The sequence below is a fragment of the Salmo salar genome, chromosome 22 (genome assembly GCF_965601325.2).
Source record: "Salmo salar chromosome 22, fSalSal1, whole genome shotgun sequence".
NCBI classification, from domain to species: domain Eukaryota; kingdom Metazoa; phylum Chordata; class Actinopteri; order Salmoniformes; family Salmonidae; genus Salmo; species Salmo salar.
In genome coordinates this window covers 5,866,201-5,889,186 of record NC_138312.1, presented here as the reverse complement: position 1 = coordinate 5,889,186, position 22,986 = coordinate 5,866,201, and the positions used below count along the sequence as shown (strand labels likewise).

The 22,986-nt window shown below is 41.6% G+C and overlaps 1 protein-coding gene across 1 annotated transcript; it reads left to right on the top strand.

The window, feature by feature from the left end:
* Positions 1 to 18,757: 18,757 nt before the first annotated feature.
* Positions 18,758 to 21,809, top strand: LOC123723655 (cytochrome c oxidase subunit 6C-1). Its single transcript, XM_045705723.2, has 4 exons — positions 18,758 to 18,910; positions 20,936 to 21,050; positions 21,188 to 21,319; positions 21,720 to 21,809. Exons 2-3 carry the CDS (start codon positions 20,946 to 20,948, stop codon positions 21,311 to 21,313), a joined length of 231 nt encoding a protein of 76 aa, XP_045561679.1. The 5' UTR covers positions 18,758 to 18,910; positions 20,936 to 20,945; the 3' UTR covers positions 21,314 to 21,319; positions 21,720 to 21,809.
* Positions 21,810 to 22,986: the final 1,177 nt, after the last annotated feature.

Sequence of the window (22,986 nt, the reverse complement as noted above, 5' to 3'; positions counted from 1 at the left end):
TATAAAAATCACAATAATAATCGGCCGATTAATCGGCAGCGGCTTTTTTGCCCCCCCCCCCCCCAAATAATCGGTATTGGTATCGGTGTTGAAAAATCATAATCGGTCAACCTCTAGAAATTACCCAGTAAATATACCACTTTGTGGTTAAAGGAATTCCTGCCTCAGTCTCATCCATTCCTGACCTGTTCACCTTCACTATTGTCCGTCATCCTACCTGTCCAGATACCCACACAGGTTCCAATAATCTTTCAGTGGTCCTCGAAGGCGTTCAGATCTTCCACCACATCAGATGGAGTATCAGTGATCTCAAAGTACGTTCTACAAAAATAGCAATGGAAAAACACTAAGTCAAACACAAATGTTTTATACTACAGTATATGCAATAATTGTATATACAATTGCATTGTTTACCTCAGTAAACAGCTGTGGCTTCCTTCCGTACAGCAGGCGATAGGGTGAGGACTCTGGAGGCCTGGACACTGCTGTTGTGTGCCAAGACAATTACCTTCAGATTGTCCTCCCACCATTCCTAGTAGCCGTCAAGGGACTTGCCCATGGCAGTCCCGTTGGTCCCTTCATCCAAACCTGGAGTCACCATACATCTACACATTCTACACATTCACACTACATATCACTGTACTATCAGTGTCAATTTCAATTTTTATTAATTACTGGAGGCCTATTAGGCACTAACATGTAAGCTAACATTGACTAAAACCAACTAGCCTAGAGCTAACCCTGCACTTAGGCAAGCTACATTTTTGTTAGCATCAAGCTAGCGAACTGTTAAATGCTATTTTCGTACAAATATTAACACTAACATATTTTATCGTGACATCACATATTCACATATATTACCTAAAGTAAACTGAGCCTTTGTTCATAGAAAATAAAACAAATTGGATCTAAAACGTGTTGAAAAAAAGTAGAGAAAGTTCGGACGCCATCTTAATCCTTTCTCTTACATGGAAATCATTAGCAACCTAGCCTAATTCCATTACTTCCAATGGGGAAAATACAAACCAAGTTTTCACTCCGTTAAAACTCCCTTCAATGCCCACTCACCAAACTCATGGACTATGTAATTAACCTCAATATTTTGAGACATATTGCACTTCTGCACATTACATATGTAACAGTGTAGGTTCCGTCCCTCTCTTCGCCTCAACCCGGGCTCGAACCAGGGACCCTTGCACACATCAACAACTGACACCCCACGAAGCATCGTTACCCATCGCGCCACAAAAGCCGCGGCCCTTGCAACGCAAGGGGAAACCCTACTTCAAGTCTCAGAGTGAGTGACGTCACCGATTGAAACGCTATTAGCGTGCACCACCGCTAACTAACTAGCCATTTCACATCGGTTACACATACAGTTGAAGTTGGACGTTTACATACACTTTCGCCAACTACATTTAAACTCAGTTTTTCACAATTCCTGACATTTATCCTGTCTGGGCTAGGGGGCAGTATTTTCACGGCCGGATAAAAAACGTACACGATTTAAACTGGTAACTACTCTTACTACTCTACTCTGCTACAAGACCATGGTGCTTGCCTACGGAGCTGTGAGGGGAACGGCACCTCCGTACCTTCAGGCTCTGATCAGTCCCTACACCCAAAGAAGGGCACTGCGTTCATCCACCTCTGGCCTGCTCGCCTCTACCTCTGTGGAAGCACAGTTCCCACTCAGCCCAGTCAAAACTGTTCGCTGCTCTGGCACCCCAATGGTAGAACAAGCTCCCTCACGACGCCAGGACAGCGGAGTCAATCACCACCTTCCGGAGACACCTGAAACCCCACCTCTTTAAGGAATATCTGGGATAGGATAAAGTAATCCTTCTACTCACCCCCCCCAAAAAAGATATAGATGTACTATTGTAAAGTGGTTGTTCCACTGGATATCATAAGGTGAATGCACCAATTTGTAAGTCACTCTGGATAAGAGGGTCTGCTAAATGACGACACTGTTTTTTCTTTTCCTCTTTGAATGAATACACTATTGTCCGGTTGGAATATTATTGCTATTTTACGAGAAAAATACCATAAAAATTGATTTTAAACAGAGTTTGACATGCTTCTAAATACGGTAATGGAACATTTAGAATTTTTTTGTCTCGAAATGCGCTCGCGCGGTACCCTTTGGATAGTGACCTGAACGCACAAACAAAACTGAGGTATTTGGACATAACTATGGATTATTTGGAACAAAAACAACATGTCTTGTGGAAGTAGCAGTCCTGGGAGTGCATTCTGACAAAGATCAGCAAAGGTAATACAATTTTTCTAATACTAATTCTGAGTTTAGTGTGCCGAAGTTCATCCTATTTTTCCAACTTAATTGAGGAAAATAAGAACAATCCAAAATTTCTTTTTGATACTGTCGCAAAGCTAACTAAAAAGCAGCCTTCGCAAATGGAGGATGGCTTTCACTTCAGCAGTAATACATTTATGAACTTCTTTGAGGAAAAGATCATGATCATTAGAAAGCAAATTACAGACTCCTCTTCAAATCTGGGTATTCCTCCAAAGCTCCATTGTCCTGAGTCTACACAACTCTGCGAGGACCTAGGATCAAGGGAGATACTAAAGTGTTTTAGTACTATATCTCTTGACACAATGATGAAAATAATCATGGCCTCCAAACCCTCAAGCTGCATACTGGACCCTATTCCAACTAAACTACTGAAAGAGCTGCTTCCTGTGCTTGGCCCTCCTATGTTGAACATAATAAACGGCTCTCTATCCACCGGATGTGTACCAAGCTCACTAAAAGTGGCAGTAATAAAGCCTCTCTTGAAAAAGCCGAATCTTGATCCAGAAATTATAAAAAACTATCGGCCTATATCGAATCTTCCATTCCTCTCAAAAATTTTAGAAAAAGCTGTTGCACAGCAACTCACTGCCTTCCTGAAGACAAACAATGTATACGAAACGCTTCAGTCTGGTTTTAGACCCCATCATAGCATTGAGACTGCACTTGTGAAGGTGGTAAATGACCTTTTAATGACGTCAGACCGAGGCTCTGCATCTGTCCTCGTGCTCCTAGATCTTAGTGCCGCTTTTGATACCATCGATCACCACATTCTTTTGGAGAGATTGGAAACCCAAATTGGTCTACATGGACAAGTTCTGGCCTGGTTTAGATCTTATCTGTCGGAAAGATATCAGTTTGTCTCTGTGAATGGTTTGTCCTCTGACAAATCAATTGTAAATTTCGGTGTTCCTCAAGGTTCCGTTTTAGGACCACTATTGTTTTCACTATATATTTTACCTCTTGGGGATGTCATTCGAAAACATAATGTTAAATTTCACTGCTATGCGGACGAAACACAGCTGTACATTTCAATGAAACATGGTGAAGCCCCAAAATTGCTCTCGCTAGAAGCCTGTGTTTCAGACATAAAGAAGTGGATGGCTGCAAACTTTCTACTTTTAAACTCGGACAAAACAGAGATGCTTGTTCTAGGTCCCAAGAAACAAAGAGATATTCTGTTGAATCTGACAATTAATCTGGATGGTTGTACAGTCGTCTCAAATAAAACTGTGAAGGACCTCAGCGTTACTCTGGACCCTGATCTCTCTTTTGAAGAACATATCAAGACTGTTTCAAGGACAGCTTTTTTCCATCTACGTAACATTGCAAAAATCAGAAACTTTCTGTCCAAAAATGACGCAGAAAAATGTATCCATGCTTTTGTTACTTCTAGGCTGGACTACTGCAATGCTCTACTTTCCGGCTATCCGGATAAAGCACTAAACAAACTTCAGTTAGTGCTAAATACGGCTGCTAGAATCCTGACTAGAACCAAAAAATTTGATCATATTACTCCAGTGCTAGCCTCCCTACACTGGCTTCCTGTTAAGGCAAGGGCTGATTTCAAAGTTTTACTGCTAACCTACAAAGCATTACATGGGCTTGCTCCTACCTATCTTTCCGATTTGGTCCTGCCGTACATACCTACACGTACGCTACGGTCACAAGATGCAGGCCTCCTAATTGTCCCTAGAATTTCTAAGCAAACGGCTGGAGGTAGGGCTTTCTCCTATAGAGCTCCATTTTTATGGAATGGTCTGCCTACCAATGTGAGAGACGCAGACTCAGTCTCAACCTTTATGTCTTTACTGAAGACTTATCTCTTCAGTAGGTCCTATGATTAAGTATAGTCTGGCCCAGGAGTGTGAAGGTGAACGGAAAGGCTGGAGCAACGAACCGCCCTTGCTGTCTCTGCCTTGCCGGTTCCCCTCTTTCCACTGGGATTCTCTGCCTCTAACCCTAACGCTCTGGATAAGAGCGTCTGCTAAATGACTTAAATGTAAATGTAAATGTTACAGGGGCTGAGTCACTGGCTTACTGGTGTTCTTCCATGCCGTCCATGGGAGGGGTGCGTCACTTGAGTGGGTTGAGTCACTGACGTGGTCTTCCTGTCTGGGTTGGCGCCCCCCCTTGGGTTGTGCCATGGCGGAGATCGTTGTGGGCTATACTCGGCCTTGTCTTAGGACGGTAAGTTGGTGGTTGGAGACATCCCTCTAGTGGTGTGGGGGCTGTGCTTTGGCAAAGTGGGTGGGGTTATATCCTGCCTGTTTGGCCCTGTCCGGGGGTATCATCGGATGGGGCCACAGTGTCTTCTGATCCCTCCTGTCTCAGCCTCCAGTATTTATGCTGCAGTAGTTTGTGTCGGGGGGCTAGGGTCAGTCTGTTACATCTGGAGTATTTCTCTTGTCTTATCCGGTGTCCTGTGTGAATTTAAATATGCTCTCTCTAATTCTCTCTTTCTCTCTTTCTGTGTTTCTCTCGGAGGACCTGAGCCCTAGGACCATGCCTCAGGACTACCTGGTATGATGACTCCTTGCTGTCCCCAGTCCACCTGGCCATGCTGCTGCTCCAGTTTCAACAGTTCTGCCTGCGGCTATGGAACCCTGACCTGTTCACCGGACGTGCTTGTTGCACCCTCGACAACTACTATGATTATTATTATTTGACCATGCTGGTCATTTATGAACATTTTAACATCTTGACCATGTTCTGTTATAATATCCACCCTGCACAGCCAGAAGAGGACTGGCCACCCCTCATAGCCTGGTTCCTCTCTAGGTTTCTTCCTAGGTTTTTGGCCTTTCTAGGGAGTTTTTCCTAGGGAGTTTTTCCTAGCCACCGTGCTTCTTTCACATGTTTTGCTTGCTGTTTGGGGTTTTAGGCTGGGTTTCTGTACAGCACTTTGAGATATCAGCTGATGTACGAAGGGCTATATAAATAAATTTGATTTGATTTTGATTTGAAGTTGGCGGGTGTCAAAATAGCTAGCCGTGATGGCTGAGCTATGTACTCAGAATATTGCAAAATGTGCTTTCGCCGAAAAGCTATTTTAAAATCTGACATAGCGATTGCATAAAGGAGTTCTGTATCTATAATTCTTAAAATAATTGTTATGTATTTTGTCAACGTTTATGATGAGTAATTTAGTAAATTCACCGGAAGTTTTCAGTGGGGATACATTTTCTGAACATCACACGCCAATGTAAAAAGCTGTTTTTTAAATAAATATGAACTTGATTGAACAAAACATGCATGTATTGTATAACATAATGTCCTAGGAGTGTCATCTGATGAAGATCAACAAAGGTTAGTGCTTCATTTAGCTGTGTTTTGGGTTTCTGTGACATATATGCTTGCTTGGAAAATGGCTGTGTGATTATTTTGGGCTATGTACTCTCCAAACATAATCTATTGTTTTGCTTTCGCTGTAAAGCCTTTTTGAAATCGGACAATGTGGTTAGATTAACGAGAGTCTTATCTTTAAAATGGTGTAAAATAGTCGTATGTTTGAAAAATTGAAATGATTGCATTTTTGAGGTATTTGTATTTCGCGCCACGCTGTTCCACTGGCTGTTGAATAGAGTGGGATGGTGACGTGCCACCTAGCCCATAGAGGTTAATCCTAGTACAAATTCCCTGTCTTAGGCCAGTTAGGATCACCACTTTATTTTAAGAATGTGAAATGTCAGAATAATAGTAGAAAGAATGATTTATTTCAGCTTTTATGTCTTTCATCACATTCCCAGGGGGTCAGAAGTTTACATACACTCAATTAGTATTTGGTAGCATTGCCTTTAAATTGTTTAACTTGGGTCAAACGCTTCAGGTAGCCTTCCACAATCTTCCCACAATAAGTTGGGTGAATTTTGACCCATTCCTGCTGACAGAGCTGGTGTAACTGAGTCAGGTTTGTAGGCCTCCTTGCTTGCACACGCGTTTTCAGTTCTGCCCACAAATTTTCAATAGGCTTGTGGTCAGGGCTTTGTGATGGCCACTCCAATACCTTGACATTGTTGTCCTTAAGCCATTTTGCCAAAACTTTTGTCCATTTGGAAGACCCATTTGCGACCAAGCTTTAACTTCCTGACTGATGTCTTGAGATGTTGCATCAATATATCCACATAATTTTCCTACCTCATGATGCCATCTATTTTGTGAAGTGCATCAGTCCCTCCTGCAGCAAAGCACCCCCACAAAATGATGCCACCACCCCTGTGCTTCACGGTTGGGATGGTGTTTTTTGGCTTGCAAGCCTCCCCCTTTTCCTCCAAACATAACGATGGTCATTATGGCAAACAGTTCTATTTTTGTTTCATCAGACCAGACGACAATTTTCCAAAAAGTACGATCTTTGTCCCATGTGCAGTTGCAAACCATGGTCTGGCTTTTTTATGGCGGTTTTGGAGCAGTGGCTTCTTCCTTGCTGAGCGGATTTCAAGGTTATGGTGATATATGACGTATTTTACTGTGGATATAGATACTTTTGTACCTGTTTCCTCCAGCATCTTCCCAAGGTCCTTTGTTGTTGTTCTGGGATTGATTTGCACTTTTTGCACCAAAGTATATTCATCTCTAGGAGACAAAACGTGTCTCCTTCCTGAGTGGTATGACGGCTGCATGGTCCCATGGTGTTTATCCTTGCGTACTATTGTTTGTACAGATGAACGTGGTACCTTCAGGCATTTGGAAATTGCTCTCAAGGATGAACCAGACTTGTGGGGGTCTACATTTTTTTTCTGATGTCTTTGCTGTTTTCTTTGGATTTTCCCATAAGTGAAGTAATCTGTCTGCAAACAATTGTTGGGAAAATTACTTGTGTCATGCACAAAGTAGATGTCCTAAACGACTTGGCAAAACTATAGTTTGTTAACAAGAAATTTGTGGAGTGGTTGAAAAACGAGTTTTAATGACTTCAACCTGTAGTGTATGTAAACTTACGACTTCAACTGTACCTGAATTAATAGGGTAAAATAATGAGACGGAGAAATGAACAAAATCGCACTAACACACTCTATTGATGTCACAGCTCCCCCTAGCGGCAGTAATCATATACATACATTAAATGTAAATACCTGGGAGGTCTAGAATTGTCCTTTTTTAAAAACATTTTATTTAACACTTATTTTACCCGGTAAGTTGACTGAGAACACATTCTAATTTACAGCAACGACCTGGGGAATAGTTACAGGGGAGATGATTGACCCAATTGTAATCTGGGGATGATTAGGTGGCCATGATGGTATGAGGGCCAGATTGGGAATTTAGCCAGGACAGCAGGGTTAACACCCCTACTCTTACAATAAGTGCCATGGGGTCTTTAGTGACCACAGGGTCAGGACACACATTTAACATCCCATTTGAAAGACTGCACCCTACACAGAGCAATGTCCCCCATCACTGCCCTGGGGCATCGGGATATTTATTTAGACCAGAGGAAAGCGTGCTTTCTACTGGCCCTCCAACACCACTCCCAGCAGCATCTGGTCTCCTATCTAGGGACTAACCAGGACCAACCCTGCTTAGCTTCAGAAGCGAGCCAGCAGTGGGATGCAGGGTGGTATGCTGCTGGCTGAAAACAAAAATGTCTAGAAAATGGCTCCTTAAAATAACAAACAAAATAAAACATCAACAATATGACCATACATATGTGTGTGTCCCATATACACATGGCATATGCTTGGGTACCACCTTGACATCTCTGATCTACTTGCCTCAATAAATTCATGCTAGAACATTGGTAGCCAGGATTAGCTATTTGTATTTAGTCTCCTAATAATTGCATAGGTGCAAGTTAGACACATTATCTTTTGTTTGCATGTGACCATGTCTTTTTGTCAGTCCTGTCAATGTTGAGTGATCTCACATGCCTCAGCGCACACATGTTACTTTGCCTGCTTGCAAATATATGCTAATAGTGGGGATGTTTCATAGTATTTCTGATTATCTTAACTCCCCACCACCATTTATTATTTCTATTATCAATCAAGTTGAGACTTAACATGGACAAGGCACAGGAGAAACAGAAGGAGAGCCACCGGAGGAGAATCAAGGAGACCAAGTGCTTTGACATCTGGGTGAATGACTTGGCTTGGAAGAAGGACGAAAGGAAGGTGAGACCTGGGAAACCTTGGTGCTGTTTCACTCCTAGCTGGTGTCACCATCCATTAAGGTGAATATAAAAATCTCAGGTTATAACTATTTGCATTTACCTCCTCGTGGTGGGCGGCATCGCCATGCTGTCAGCAGTACCAACACTGGCCCAGGGGTTTCTCAAAATAGTAAATATCAAGGCTAACCACTGGGTCACGTTAAGTAACAGCCGCTTCTAGGTAGGTACTGTTAAGGTGTATGACTCCAGTGGTTATGACAGCACCGATATGACAGCTTGTTACACAATGAAAGGGGTAGGGAAAGAAAGAGGGTGAGAAGGAGAGACAAAGGAATTCAGCTATTGTACATACAGTTGAATAAGACTTTCACTGTAAATATGGATATTTAGCACCCTAACAACCGCTCATTCGGATTTAGAAATGCAACATATATTTACGCTCAGACGCCTTTGTCTGTCGTCTCTCTGAAGCCACTCGATCCGTCTGTGACGAATAGTTCGACAGAAAGTCTCTGGTTGTGTAAGTCTCTGGTAGTCCACCAGGGGTCACAATGTCCTCAGTTGTAGTAGGCTTCTTTGTCTCTGAGTGTTCGTTAGATTGGGTACATCACACTTTCGTCGAGTTTATTATACTAAAGTACTTAAACAGCAGCAGACTGAATGTTCTGATGTAGTCTTTATCTTCTTCACTCAAGTTTGAGTCTTACCATTTTCTGGTATGTTAGTTTTAAACCATTTCAATGTGTAGCCATGCTTTCTGGTCTAATGTAAATATTGTTAGCAGTCCTTTTATGCATTCTGGAAAAAGGGCGTTCCATCATTTTGGCAAAATGTCTGTGCTCCCGTGGGCGTGGTTACTGACTGGGTAAAACTTTATATGACAACAATTATCTCATTTAGAAGGCTAAATTCACATTGTTATCTTTTCACAAATAGTTTCATATTTAATCATATAAGTTTTACAACATTTAGATGTAAATCTGATATCTACATTGTGAAAGCTCTTAAAGATACAGTTATCTTGTTATACTAGCCATAATGACATCCCAAAATGCTAAATGATACGACATGATTATTGTTTCGATCCCCACCAATTATTTCCCACATTCTTTATGTTAGGAATATTGTTTCATTATCCACTTTTGAAAGTTTTGGCAGCAGATTCTCTCTCTACACACATCAGAATTCCTTTGTTCAATACTGCAGGTCCAGAGAGAGAGTTTACGACCTGTCGTTAAAGTCATAAGACCGGCCCACTTCCCCCTTTCCTCTCTGGTGGGAGAGGGGGGCTCTCTTTGATCCTCACCCAGGAGGGAAAGTCATGACAGTAAGATAAGTAACAATGTGTGGGGTGGCATCGAAATCATATTTTTTACCCCGATGCCTGTTTATTCAGAAAAAGCAGAAGATGGTAAATAATACTAATCGCAGTGGTTAGCTTATGCAAATTAATAGGAAAACAAAAGCTTATTAATAGGAATACATTTAGCCTAATTGGTAACAAATATGATGTGGGAGAAAGTCAAGATGCTAGTCAGGCTTTTGTTTGACAAATCCAGATTAAATAAAGGTCTTCATGTGTATCAACTCTGTAGGTGATTGTGGGCTAAATCAAATTCTAACAGCTGAAATGTTCAGGCTTCATCCTGATCTATGATCAAAACAGGCTGGGGTGTATTCGGTTCCGTTTACAGTAAAGGTTGTGCTAAAGAACACAGAAATGAATAGCCTGATTCAATGGGATTCTCCTGAATAATAAATGTTTTTATCTGTTAAACTGTTTGGTCTATGCATAGACCCATACTGATTCTTCTAACTGTTTGGTATTTTGCGGTAGCCATAGCTCTACATTGCAGAGCATTTAATAAACCAACCACATTTTCCTGTGATGTTGAGGCTGAGCAAGACCTTCGATAGGCTAGTAGACTATGCGGATATAATCCTAGATCGCTTTATATAATCTGGGCCGTTGTTTTTCCTAAGGCTAAGCAAACAAGGGGTAGCATATGCTTTTTGCCCATCTCTATAACAAGGTTTAGGCCTATATCCTCACATACCCCCTCAATTCGAACCCTGCTTTTAACCATAAAACGTCTCCACAGAAATATATAGCCTAAAGATTGCATGGTGACAGTGATTGTGTCTGTTAATCTGGTAAACTGGGAAGTGGGGGGAAAAAAATAGGTCAAATCATGACATCAGTGATTTTCAGGTCAGAGAAAGATGCCAGAGTTTGAATAGGAATTCCGAATTGACCGTACAAAAAAATCCCAATCTGAGCTCGTTGTTTTCAGAGTTCCCAGTTGTCTTGAACGCACTGATGTTGGAAGTCAGAGATTGCCGACTTCCGAGTTGTTTTGAATGCGCCAGTAGAGACCTAGGCTACCTCTTATTTCTGAATAGGGCTACCTCCAACAAAGAAGCCCTTGTGTCTGTATTGATGATAAATAGGCATATCTACACAGTAATTGTGGCTGGCTGCGATATCAACTAGCCTAATAATTTTTGTATTGAGGTGATATGCCTATTTTAGCTAAATCAACAAATTAAATTGATTACTTTGGCAATGAAAAATATTTTTTACAAAATCATGTACATGATTTGTAAGGCGTTCACGGTGAGATCGTTAATAATAAACTAAACAGATTGTAACGTGGGTCATATAAAGGGGACCAAGGCGCAGCGTGTTGAGTGCTCATAATTGAATTGAATGAAAACGACACTTTACAAAAACAACAAAATGACAGCCAACAGTTCTGTCAGGTGACATACACTAAGCAGAAAACAACTACCCACAAAAACCAGGAAGAAAAACCTCTACTTAAATATGATCTCCAACCAGAGGCAACGAGGATCAGCTGCCTCCAATTGGAGATCAACCCAAACAACCCCAACATAGAAATAGACAAACTAGAACTTAAACATAGAAATAGAAAACCCAAAACACCCCCTGTCACGCCCTGACCAACTCTACTATAGAAAATTACATCTTACTAGGGTCAGGACGTGACACAGACAAACTAACATGTGACGCATAACACGTAGACGTTTTTAAGGCTTTCATGGTAAGATTGTTCATAATAAACTTACAAGCAAACTGACAGGTGACGTGTCAGTGACAAATTACACAACGTGAACACTACATCTACATGACGTGTACGTGTCACGTGAAGTGAACGCGTCGGCAGTTTGACGCCTTAGAAAAAAACTTGTCTCCATTGACAGTCCATGTTAATTCATGCCGGTATTTTATGGTGCTAGGAAGACGTTAAGTGACTTCGTGAGAGTAGCTTCACAAGGCTTAATTACAGCCCTTATCACCCCCCATACAAACTGACACATGACGTGCCAGTATCACATGTACACGAGGTGAACACTATGTCTACATGACGTGTACGTGTCACATTACATGAACGTGAGGTAAATGCGTCGGCAGCTTGATGCCTTAGAAAAAAACTTGTCTCCATTCATAGTCCATGTTCATTTATGGCGGTATTATATGGTCCTAGGAAGTGCTTAACTTGAAAATCGGGAGGTGCTGGAACAAAAAGTGAGCGCAAGAGGGGGGAGACCTGGGGAGCTCTGAGGTACCGAACTGCATGAGAAAAAAAATAATAAACGTTATGATAACAAAGCATTGCATGCATATCATCGCATTGATATAGTGGCATAGAGCAGAAGAGTAGAGGCATTACAGAATTTGCACACATGGGAAAAGTTTTAGTGGCCTAGGTCCGGGAAAATGTTTGCCTTTTATAAACAAACTTTTTTCATGCAATTCTACGTCCTAAATAAAAACTACCTTGTCTTGAATTCATCAATATTCTAGCTCTAGGCCTATGTGTGGAGACACATATTGCAGGGTACAATATGAGGAAATTATAGTCCTAAAAATTATATCCAGTTTCACTGACTCACCCAATAATGCGCAGCTTACTCGCTGGTGATGGCCGATGCACTCGTGCCAAAAGCCTCTTTCTCTCTTTTCAGCAGGAGAAATTTCCTTTCCAACCTGTGTTTACCCGCGACTGTATTTGAAATATTGCAAAATGGCCTGTTTTGTCTGCAAGCTGTTTGTTCAATGACGGATTTGCTGCGCGTTCCCAATTGTAAGCTATGCCTTGTTTTTGGGCTACACTCCACAGCTAGGCTATTTTTTACAAGACGCTACTGATCCTCTGGGTCAAAAATATAGGCGTTCTCATGGTGTAGTAGGCTATTCTGAATTATTACATTTATTTCTAAACAGACCGCAATAACTAACATTTTTTCCAAATGTATTTCAATTTATCAGGGGTGCTGCAACTCCTCCAGAACCCTTTGCGCGGTTATGATTCTATAAGGAACTAAATTATGAAGTGCAGTGCTGGAGAGATGTCTGTCAGAGCAGAGAGAGGGAGTGAATCTCATTCTAGTTCTGTGAGAGAGACAGGCACGCTTTTAACACAACCAAGGCCATGCATTGGTCTCAAACAGGTTACAATGTTGCTCAAACCAGAAATATCAGGCACCGGCTGAAAATCTACTTTTTCACATGACAGTTTTTGGATTAACGTATTCAGACCCCTTGACTTTTTCCAGGCTAAAATGTATTAAATTGTTTTTTTCCCCCCTCATCTGAAAAAGAAAACACAGCATGATGCTGCCACCAACATGCTTCACTCTAGGGATGGTGCCAGGTTTCCTCCAGACGTGACAATTGGCATTTAGGCCAAAGATTTCAATCTTGGTTTCATCAGACCAGAAAATCTTGTTTCTCATGGTCTGAGAGTCCTTTAGGTGCCTTTTGGGAAACACCAAGCGGGCTGTCATGTGCCTTTTACTGAGTAGTGGCTTCCATCTGGCCACTCTACCATAAAGGCCAGATTGGTGGAATGCTGCAGAGATGGGTGTCCTCCTGGAAGTTACTCCCATCTCCACAAAGGAACACGGGAGCTCTGTCAAAGTGGCCATCAGGTTCTTGGTCACCTCCTTGACCAAGGCCGTTCTCCCCCGACTGCTCAGTTTGTCCGGGCGGCCAGCTCTAGGAAGAGTCTTGGTGGTTCCAAACTTCTTCCATTTAAGAATGATGGAGGCCACTGTGTTATTGGGGACCTTCAATGCTGCAGAAATGTTTAAATACCCTCCCCCAGATCTGTGCCTCAACACAATCCTGTCTCGGAGCTCTACGGACAATTCTTTCAACCTCATGGCTTGGGTTTTGTTCTGATATGCACTGTCAACTGTGGGACCTCATATAGACAGATGTGTGCCTTTCCACATAATTTCCAATCAATTGAATTTACCACTGGTGGACTCCAATCAAGTTGTAGAAACATCTCAAGGATGATCAATGGAAATAGGATGCACGTGAGCTCAACTTCGAGACTCATAGCAAAGTGTCTGAATACTTAAGTAAATAAGGTATTTCTGTTTGAAATGTTTTATAGTGTGACGACCCTGGGTTTATAAGCGCGGAAATCGACTCTGCCGCTTGAGCATGCTTTTGCGGCACAGTCGATAGCGCTCCGGACCTCGGGCTTGAAGGTCGAGGGTTCGAGACCTGCTCCTTGCCTGTTTCATTACATTGGTGTCAGAAGTGGGATACGAACCCACGCCTCCAAGGGACACTGCGCCCAGGGTCGTCACAATACATTTGCAAAAATGTCTAAAAAACGGTTTTCGCTTTGTCATTATGGGGTATTGTGTGTAGATTGGGAAGGGAAAATAAATATTTAATCAATTTTAGAATAAGGCTGTAACATAACAAAATGTGGAAAACATCAAGGGGTCTGAATACCTTCCAAATGCACTGTATGTTTTGTATGTAAATGTATCTACATCTCTCTGGATCTATCCGCTCTTTCCTTGCTGTGTTCGGTCTTAACCTTTCTGCCTCCGTCTCTGTCTGGTGCAAGCTGCAGCACCCTTATTGACAAACTTCTCTGTCTCACCATCTCAAGAATGTTTATTGGTCAGTTGTTTGACATACTAGTCTGGAAAATATTGTGTCGAAAGACATTGGTCCATGGATGCCATATATATATGCCATATATATCAAGCCTTGTGGTTCGGGAGATGTCATTTAAGTATTTTTCAAAAATTCTAAATGGCAAAAAATCCATCATGGCAGACCTTGTGGGTCCTTGAGGCAAATTTTAGAGGGAACATTGCACCGAATTTCAGGACTCTAGGTCAGTTATGGGCAACCGGCAGGCCACAAAGGCCTCGGATCAATTTTCCTCTGAAAATAACTATTTTCTATTTTCAGGCTATCATAATAGCATTCTTATTCCTAATTCAATGGTCAATCTAAGGTCACTCACACCAGTCTAGCTTATCTTGTGTCCCCTGCCCAGTATTCATGGATACAGCTCTCAGATGATAAACATATGTCCGTGCAATTTTAAGATCATTGAAGTTGACATTTTAAAATGGTTAGGTAAAGGATTTGGTTATGTGTAAGGGTTATGGTTTAGGGTAGGGGCGTCCCAAGGATTCCAGTTAGCACTGCCCATAAACATTTAGGAGCAATGGATGCAAGGACTGGCCATCCATTATATACAAATTATAGTTTTAACCATGTTTTGAGGCTATACAGTCTTTTTTTTTCAGTTAAACAGGCCTATGATTAGTTCTGATGGGAAGAACAGTTACACTAAGCTCAACAAGCGTTTATATATTGTTTTCTTCAAGAATCAATGGGTATACAGTGCCCAGCTCAGGCTCAGGGTGACTGCCTTCAGATTCACATTTTGGGTATTTGGCACACAGTGGTGGAAGGTACAGTATTGCAAAAAAAAAGTATTGTAAACCTGAATGGATGGACTGGAATTGTTGCTCAACAAATAATATGTTATTATGAGTGAAAACTGTTGTCATATATATGTTTCAGGCTGTGAACAGTTGGAGTATTTGGCAAATGGTGGTGGAAGGTTGAGACAGTCCATCAGAGGGTGGAGAGAGAGCCTGCTGGAAGGAAGACAAACAAGAAGACATATAGTACATTTGAGCACATTGCTTTACATGGGGTTCAAGTGAGAAATGGGATCAACTGGAAACACTAATCATTCAACCTATAGAATTTTGTTTAACATTATACTTTGTTTATTTTTTATAGATTTGCTTTTCAATGAAAGAAGACAGCAGCTGATTAACTCATTGACTGTACAGGGTTAACCATGAATAGTTTTGTAAAACGTGGGCAACCACTAGCTAGATCCAAATAACTCAGTTTGTGAACGTTACACAGAACCACCGGGACTATATATATATATATATATATATATATATATATATATATATATATACAGTACCAGTAAAAAGTTTGGACACACCTACTCATTCCAGGGTTTTTCTTTATTTTTTCTATTTTCTACATTGTAGAATAATAGTGAAGACATCAAAACTATGAAATAACACATATGGAATCAAGTAGTAACCAATAAAGATTATTCAAAGTAGCCACCCTTTTCCTTGATGACAGCTTTGCACACTCTGCATTCTCTCAAGCCAGCTTCATGTGGTAGGCACCTGGAATGTATTTCAATTAAAAGTTAATTTGTGGAATTTCTTTCCTTCTTAATGCGTTTGAGCCAATCAGTTGTTGTGACAAGGTAGGGGTGGTATACAGAAGATAGCCCTATTTGGTAAAAGACCAAGTCCATATTATGGCAAGAACAGCTCAAATAAGCAAAGAGAAACGACAGTCCATCATTACGTCCATCATTAAGACATGAAGGTCAGTCAATGCGGAACATTTCAAGAACTTTGAAAGTTTCTTCAAGTGCAGTCACAAAAATCATCAAGCGCTATGATGAAACTGGCTCTCACGAGGACCACCACAGGAAAGGAAGACCCAGAGTAACTTCTGCTGCAGAGGATAAGTTCATTAGAGTTACCAGCCTCAGATTGCAGCCCAAATAAATGCTTCATAGAGTTCAAGTTTAAAAAATAAAACAAATATTTCACCTTTATTTAAGGCCAGTTGAGAACAAGGTCTCATTTACAACTGCGACCTGGCCAAGACAAAGCAAAGCAGTGCGACAAAAACAACAGAGTTACACATGGCATAAACAATCGTACAGTCAATAATACAATAGAAACATCTGTATACAGTGTGTGCAAATGAAGTAAGGAGGTAAGGCAATAAATAGGCCAATAGTGGCGAAGTAATTACAATTTAGCAATTTACACTGGAGTGATATATGTGCAGATGAGGATGTGAAAGTAGAAATACTGGTGTGCAAAAGAGCAGAAAAACAAAAACAAATATGGGGATGAGGTAGGTAGTTGGTTGGTTGGATGGGCTATTTACAGATGGGCTGTGTACAGCTGCAGCGATCGGTAAGCTGCTCTGACAGCTGACGCTTAAAGTAGCAGACACATCTCAACATCACCTGTTCAGTGGCCTCCCGAGTGGTGCAGTGGTCTAAGGCACTGCATCACAGTTGCTTGCTGTGCCACTAGAGATCCTGGTTTGAGTCCAGGCTCTGTCGCAGCCGGCCACGACTGGGAGACCCATGGGGCGGCAGACAATTGGCCCAGCGTTGACCGAGTTAGGGGAGGGTTTGGCCGGCAGGGATGTCCTTGTCCCATTGCGCTCTAGCGACTCCTGTGGTGGGCCGGGCGCATGCACGATGTACGGTGTATCCTCCGACACATTGGTGTGGCTGGCTTCCGGGTTAGGTGGGCATGGTGTCAAGAAGCAGTGTGGCTTGGTTGGGTTGTATTTCGCATGGCTCTCCACCGAGTCCGTGTAACAGTATAGCTTCCGTCTCTCTCCTCGCCCCAACCTGGCACACAGACAACAGTCACCCTCGAAGCATCGTTACCCATCGCGCCACAAAAGCCACAGCCCTTGCAGAGCAAGGGGAACAACTACTTTAGGTCTCGGAGCGAGTGACGTCACCCAATTGAAACGCTATTAGCGCACACCACCGCTAACTAACTAGCCATTTCACATCGGTTACACTCACCCCCCTTTTGACCTCCTCCTTTTCCGCAGCAACCAGTGATCCTGGTCACAGCACCAATGTAACAGTATAGCTTCCGTCCCTCTCCTCGCCCCAACCTGGGCTTGAACCAGGGACCCTCTGCACACATTGACAACAGACACCCATGAAGCATCGTTATCCATCGCGCCACAAAAGTCGTGGCCCTTGCAGAGCAAGGGGAACAACTACTTCAGGTCTCGGAGCGAGTGACGTCACCCGATTGAAACGCTATTAGTGCACACCGCAGCTAACTAACTAGCCATTTCACATCGGTTACATCCGTACGGGAGTCGCCATTTTCTTTAAATCTGAAAACATTGCGAAGCCACGCCCATTTTCTGTTGAATTGCAGTATGGGCCCTAAAAGCATGGAAATAGGGTCCACTGCTTGTATACTTCGGTTGCGTTTCAAAATCATTAAAGACACACCCTCCGCCACTTACCCTTATGCCCTTGGGGGAATCCCTGTCACCATCTTGGCCGTCGGTTCAAACGAATAGCCAAACACGGGAAGTTTGCAATGTAAGGCCCTCAGCCCTCGTTTCTGATCGAGTTTGCGAGTGTACAATTATGTTCACTTTGGGGCCTGAAACGTCCCATAATTCATTCCTTCCTCCATTATTGATAGGCCTAAATTATTTGAAGAAAAAAAATATTATACCTCCTAGACCTATGCTGTAACAATGAGGAATTTATTGTTAGAACACAATTATTGTCTACGCTACGTTGTTAATTGCAATGATGTAAAATTACATTAGGCCACTCATATGGTGTATTTTGTCAGGGTGTATCGGCGGATAGGCCTACTATAGAAAAATAGGCTATAGACTATGACACTGAGATGTGCTGTCTGTCGTGGATCATGTATCCCCAAGTCATCTTATAATTAACGTGGCCACCAGCATATGACTAAAAATCGCTAACGCCATTATATTAAACCAGGTTTGGCCGGAGGACTTAAATTATTAGAATTTGTGTGAGTTAGGTTCCAAAAAAAAATAAAATCTGTGGTAAAATCTAATTCATTTATAGCATAGATTCTCTACGGTCCTTCTCCAATAGCCTAATGGGACGAATTTTAGCATGCAAATGACCTAGCTAATTAGAGGTGAAATTATCATATTTATTAGTTTTTAGTTCTTCCATCACCTGCCGAATAAAAACCTCATATTGCCCTACTTCTGAAAAAGTTAATCGGGACAGATATGCTTTAGTGGACTCGCCCGAGTACCATTAGCCGGAACCCAGAGTAATATGATTCTGCCGGAGTCGACGCTGAGTCCCAAACTGAATAGGCCCGAACCCACCGTGTTGACTGGGGTCAGATTGTCACACAGCTTTTACTTTGAAGACAGCTAGCACACGTATCCTGTTCAAGCCCCTCCTCTCTACGCCAAATCTTGTGGACTCTGTTTGTCCCTTCGCGAGACCAGTAGTATTCCTTCCGAAAGATCAACGCCTCAGAGCCGCGCTAACATACTTTGGTGAAGGTCGTGAGTTCTTCTTGTAAGTATTTAGTAAATGTGAACGCTAAATCGAATACTTTCCATCTATCCTGTACAGAAAATATATACTTCAAGGTGTTGAAATGTTATGATTCTGTCCATTGCATAGTAATATTATAATTGTCGACATTGCCCTCTAGTTTGTTGCAACGTTTGCTAGCTAGCTACTTTAGCCTCGGACTGTCGGTGTGTTCTATTTTCAATGCACTTTTCAGTGGTTTGTGTTGTGGATAGTTTTACCGTCAGAATAAATAAATATAGCTAACAACCAAATTGCAGCAAACGTTTTTTTTTATATATTTTTTTTTTATACAGAATATTTAAAATATTAGCATACTGTTTTCAAAACAAATTGCCATTGTGTTGATGCAAATAATCAGGTAGGCATAGGCTACTTTGTACTTATATTAATTTCCTTTCATCTATCCGAACACGATTAGGCTATCATTAGTATCGCTAACTGCTACACAAAGTGTTAGACATATAAGCCCTTCGCGCATTGCACACAGCAGGGCTCTACATTCAGGTACATTTGACAGTGGCCCAAACCTACTGGCCGAATGAGAGAGGGGAAAAAAACTGGGTCACGTCAAGATCTGACAGGAAAGCGAATGTTACGTTCGTAATTTCAGGAGCATGCGATTTTCTTTCATGTGCGGGGTGAGCAAGTAGCCTATACAGTGTTTATACAGACATTGGCAAGTCAAATTCAATGGTTTTTCAAGCACTTAATTGTAATAATTTAAGCACTTAACTTCTTATATTTAATTATTGTAATCGTCTATAGGGGGAAAAAATCTCCCAAATATATGCAAAAAAGTATGCATTACCACTAAGAATAATGCTTTAAAAAACGTTTTTTTATAGGGCTACTGAATTACATTATGCATTGACATTCACATTATTTTTGCTTTCTCAAATATGTCCACATTGCTTGACTAAATAGACAGCATGCTCCTGACACAAACACACTAATGAAGTCTGTCCGTGTCTAGTCAGTCTCGCCGTTTGATAAATTGTAGAGTTGTTGAGGGGTTACTGTATCATGTTTTAAAACGAGAAAGTGGCCAAAAACCAGGTTCGGTCCCGTGTGGCTCAGTTGGTAGAGCATGGTGTTTGCAACGCCAGGGTTGTGGGTTCGATTCCCACGGGGGACCAGTATGGAGAAGAAGAAAAAAAACGTATGAAATGTATGCCTTCACTACTGTAAGTCGCTCTGGATAAGAGTGTCTGCTAAATGACTAAAATGTAAAATGTAATGGAACGCTTTGTTTAGAAAACATTTTATGTTTTGCGTAGAACTTCTAAATCGGCTACCATAACTTCAATGACTTTTCAAGGACCAAAGAGCCTAGGGGAAATGTCGGATTTTCAAGTTAGGCTGTGATGACTGAACTACGCCCGCATATATTCAACCAATAGTTTTAACTTTTTAAATACCTGGTTTGTATACCCAGCCTTGCCTTAGCATTTACTGGTAGAGCTATCATAACTTGGAACATCTTTCCAACCTCTAATGCTGTCGGTCTTTGCTCCACACAACAACCAGCTGTTTGAGGGTGGGGGCCACAAAAAATCTGAACTTGTGAGGGGCCGCTGTTTCTCATTGGTCCGCACCCAGCTATCTTAGCAGCCAGCTATCTTAACTTGGCTGTCTAAAACAGGAGTCAAAATGGTTGCAAATGCAGTATCAAACCGTGGGGGGGGGCCTTTCCACTTTTCTCTATTGCTCCTCAAGCAAGGGGGGAGGCCAATGACATCACAGATTCCCGTTAGACAAACTCCTTGAAGTTGGACATTTTTTTGAAAACACTATTGTGCTCAACTTGTTTTTTTTTTGTGTGTGTACTTTACTGTATTTATACTTGGGATATGGCTATTCAACAGTAAAAGTTCATACATTGCTGGAGGACATCTAACTACAACCATATCAAGAATTTTCTTGACATAAGGACATTTCTGAAAGCAGTATTGTTCTACTTCAACCTAACTAAATAATGTTACATTTTTCTTCTGAACTTTCCAGGTACTCCACAATGTCTCTGGCTAAGCCTGCAATGCGAGGACTCCTCGGGAAGCGTCTGAGGTTCCACCTGCCCATCGCCTTCGCCCTGTCATTGGTGGCTGCAGCAGCTTTCAAGGTCAGCTGATGGATGCTAATAAGAGAAGTGTAGAGAAGTGTAAAACGAAAGGGTTAAAGTCCATCATGAAATTGATGTTATCACATTGAATGGATGTCTTCAGAAACAGGCATGATGTAAATACTTTGTCTTCTCAGTACGGTGTAACAGAGCCAAGGAAACAGGCCTATGCCGATTTCTACAAACAATATGATGCCACAAAGGAGTTCAACAACATGAGGGAAGCTGGCATTTTTGAAAGTGTCAGGCCAACTGGCAAATAAACCCCTGTGAGTATTTTGCAACCAATTAGGCATAGATTAATCTATCTGTTAGGCCAGTGTTTTTCACTTCTTCTCCCTGAGGTGTTGGGTGTGTGTTGGCTTTTGTCCCAGCCAGCAGCACACCTGGGTTGTGTTCTGTAGGCACAAGTCAGTAGAAAATGTTTCAATGTGTAACAAGTGTGCAAGTATTTCAAAATGTTGTTGCCTATTATTCAAAAAGCTGTGTTCAATCTAAACAAGGTCTTCAGATGATTAGTTGAGTCAGGTTTGTTGGTGCTGGGTTTGGAGAACAAAGGCATGCTGCGGTCCTCTTGGTGGATGTCTTTGTAATCAATTATTGTCAAATTTTCATTGTTATAACTGCAGTACTGTGCAACATCTTATGCTATGTCCCTTTGTATTACAGGTTGCATCCCATTGTGCGTTCCTGCTCTGTGATTTACTGATCGAACATTGCTGTTATGTTCTCATAAATAAACTATTCTCTCTATGGGTGCCTCTGCCTCATCGTTTTGATTTATCACAAAAATTGTGATAGAGAAACAGTTTTGCTCAAGAAAGCAACATAGCTATCATTCTCATAGATTACCAGTTGGAGTCAAATAAAATGTTATTTGTCACATGCGCTGAATACAACAGGTGTAGGTAGACCTTACAGTGAAATACTAGTCCTTAACCAACAATGCAACTAAGAAAAATGTCCCTCCAAAAATAAGATATGAACAAATAATTAAAGAGCAGCAGTAAAATAACAATAGTGAGGCTATATACAGGGGATACCGGTACAGAGTCGATGTGCGGGGGGCACCGGTTAATTGAGGTAATATGTACATGTAAAGTCCGTGCCGCCATAGCTACAGAATTGTTAATGGGATGTGATGCTCCGTAACCGTTGCAGCTTGGCTAATGGAAAGCCTTGCAAGCATTTTTTTCAAATAACCTGTTCTTGACATTGCTTTCTTTGTTCTGGATTTGGTAAAAAGTATATTTTATAAATGTCTGTGTCCAGTTGCAGATGGTCCTCCAGAGAATATTCAGAAAGATAAACCCACATTTTGCACCAAGTGATGAGTTCCTTCACCATTTTAGCTGCCAGACATCTTGCATTACCCGACATCTTTGCAGGACCTAGTCGTTTCTATGCAACACTGCGAAGTGTAGAAGTGGATGACAACGCATCACACAGTCGACCAAAACAAAGATCTGCTCACGTGAGGCATTTCCAATACAAAACGTGGATTTAATATCTTCATGAATATTCTCTGGTTTTTGGAGAACCACCTGCAATTGGACACGTTTTATAAGATTCACTTTTGACTGAATCGAGAATGAAGAAAGTATTAAGAACTTGTTAGTAAAAAATATTCCTTGTGAACTTTTCCATTAGCGAAAGGGTAACTGGTATGGAGCATTACATATCCCGTTAACAATTCTGTTGCTTGCTCTGGGGGGGAGGTTCAACGCTAGTTTATGCGTAAATTAAATTGCTACTATATCAGCTTATTGGTGGAACTGGGTGGAAGTATGGTACGGTAAATATGGTGGAATCTTTCAGACGAGTGAAATGAATGTAAATGGACGCTAGGCAATTAAGGTAACAGTTAAAACCTCTCTAGGGTATGTGGGACGAAATCGGCCCACCTACTCAACAGCCAGTGGAATCCCGTGGCGCG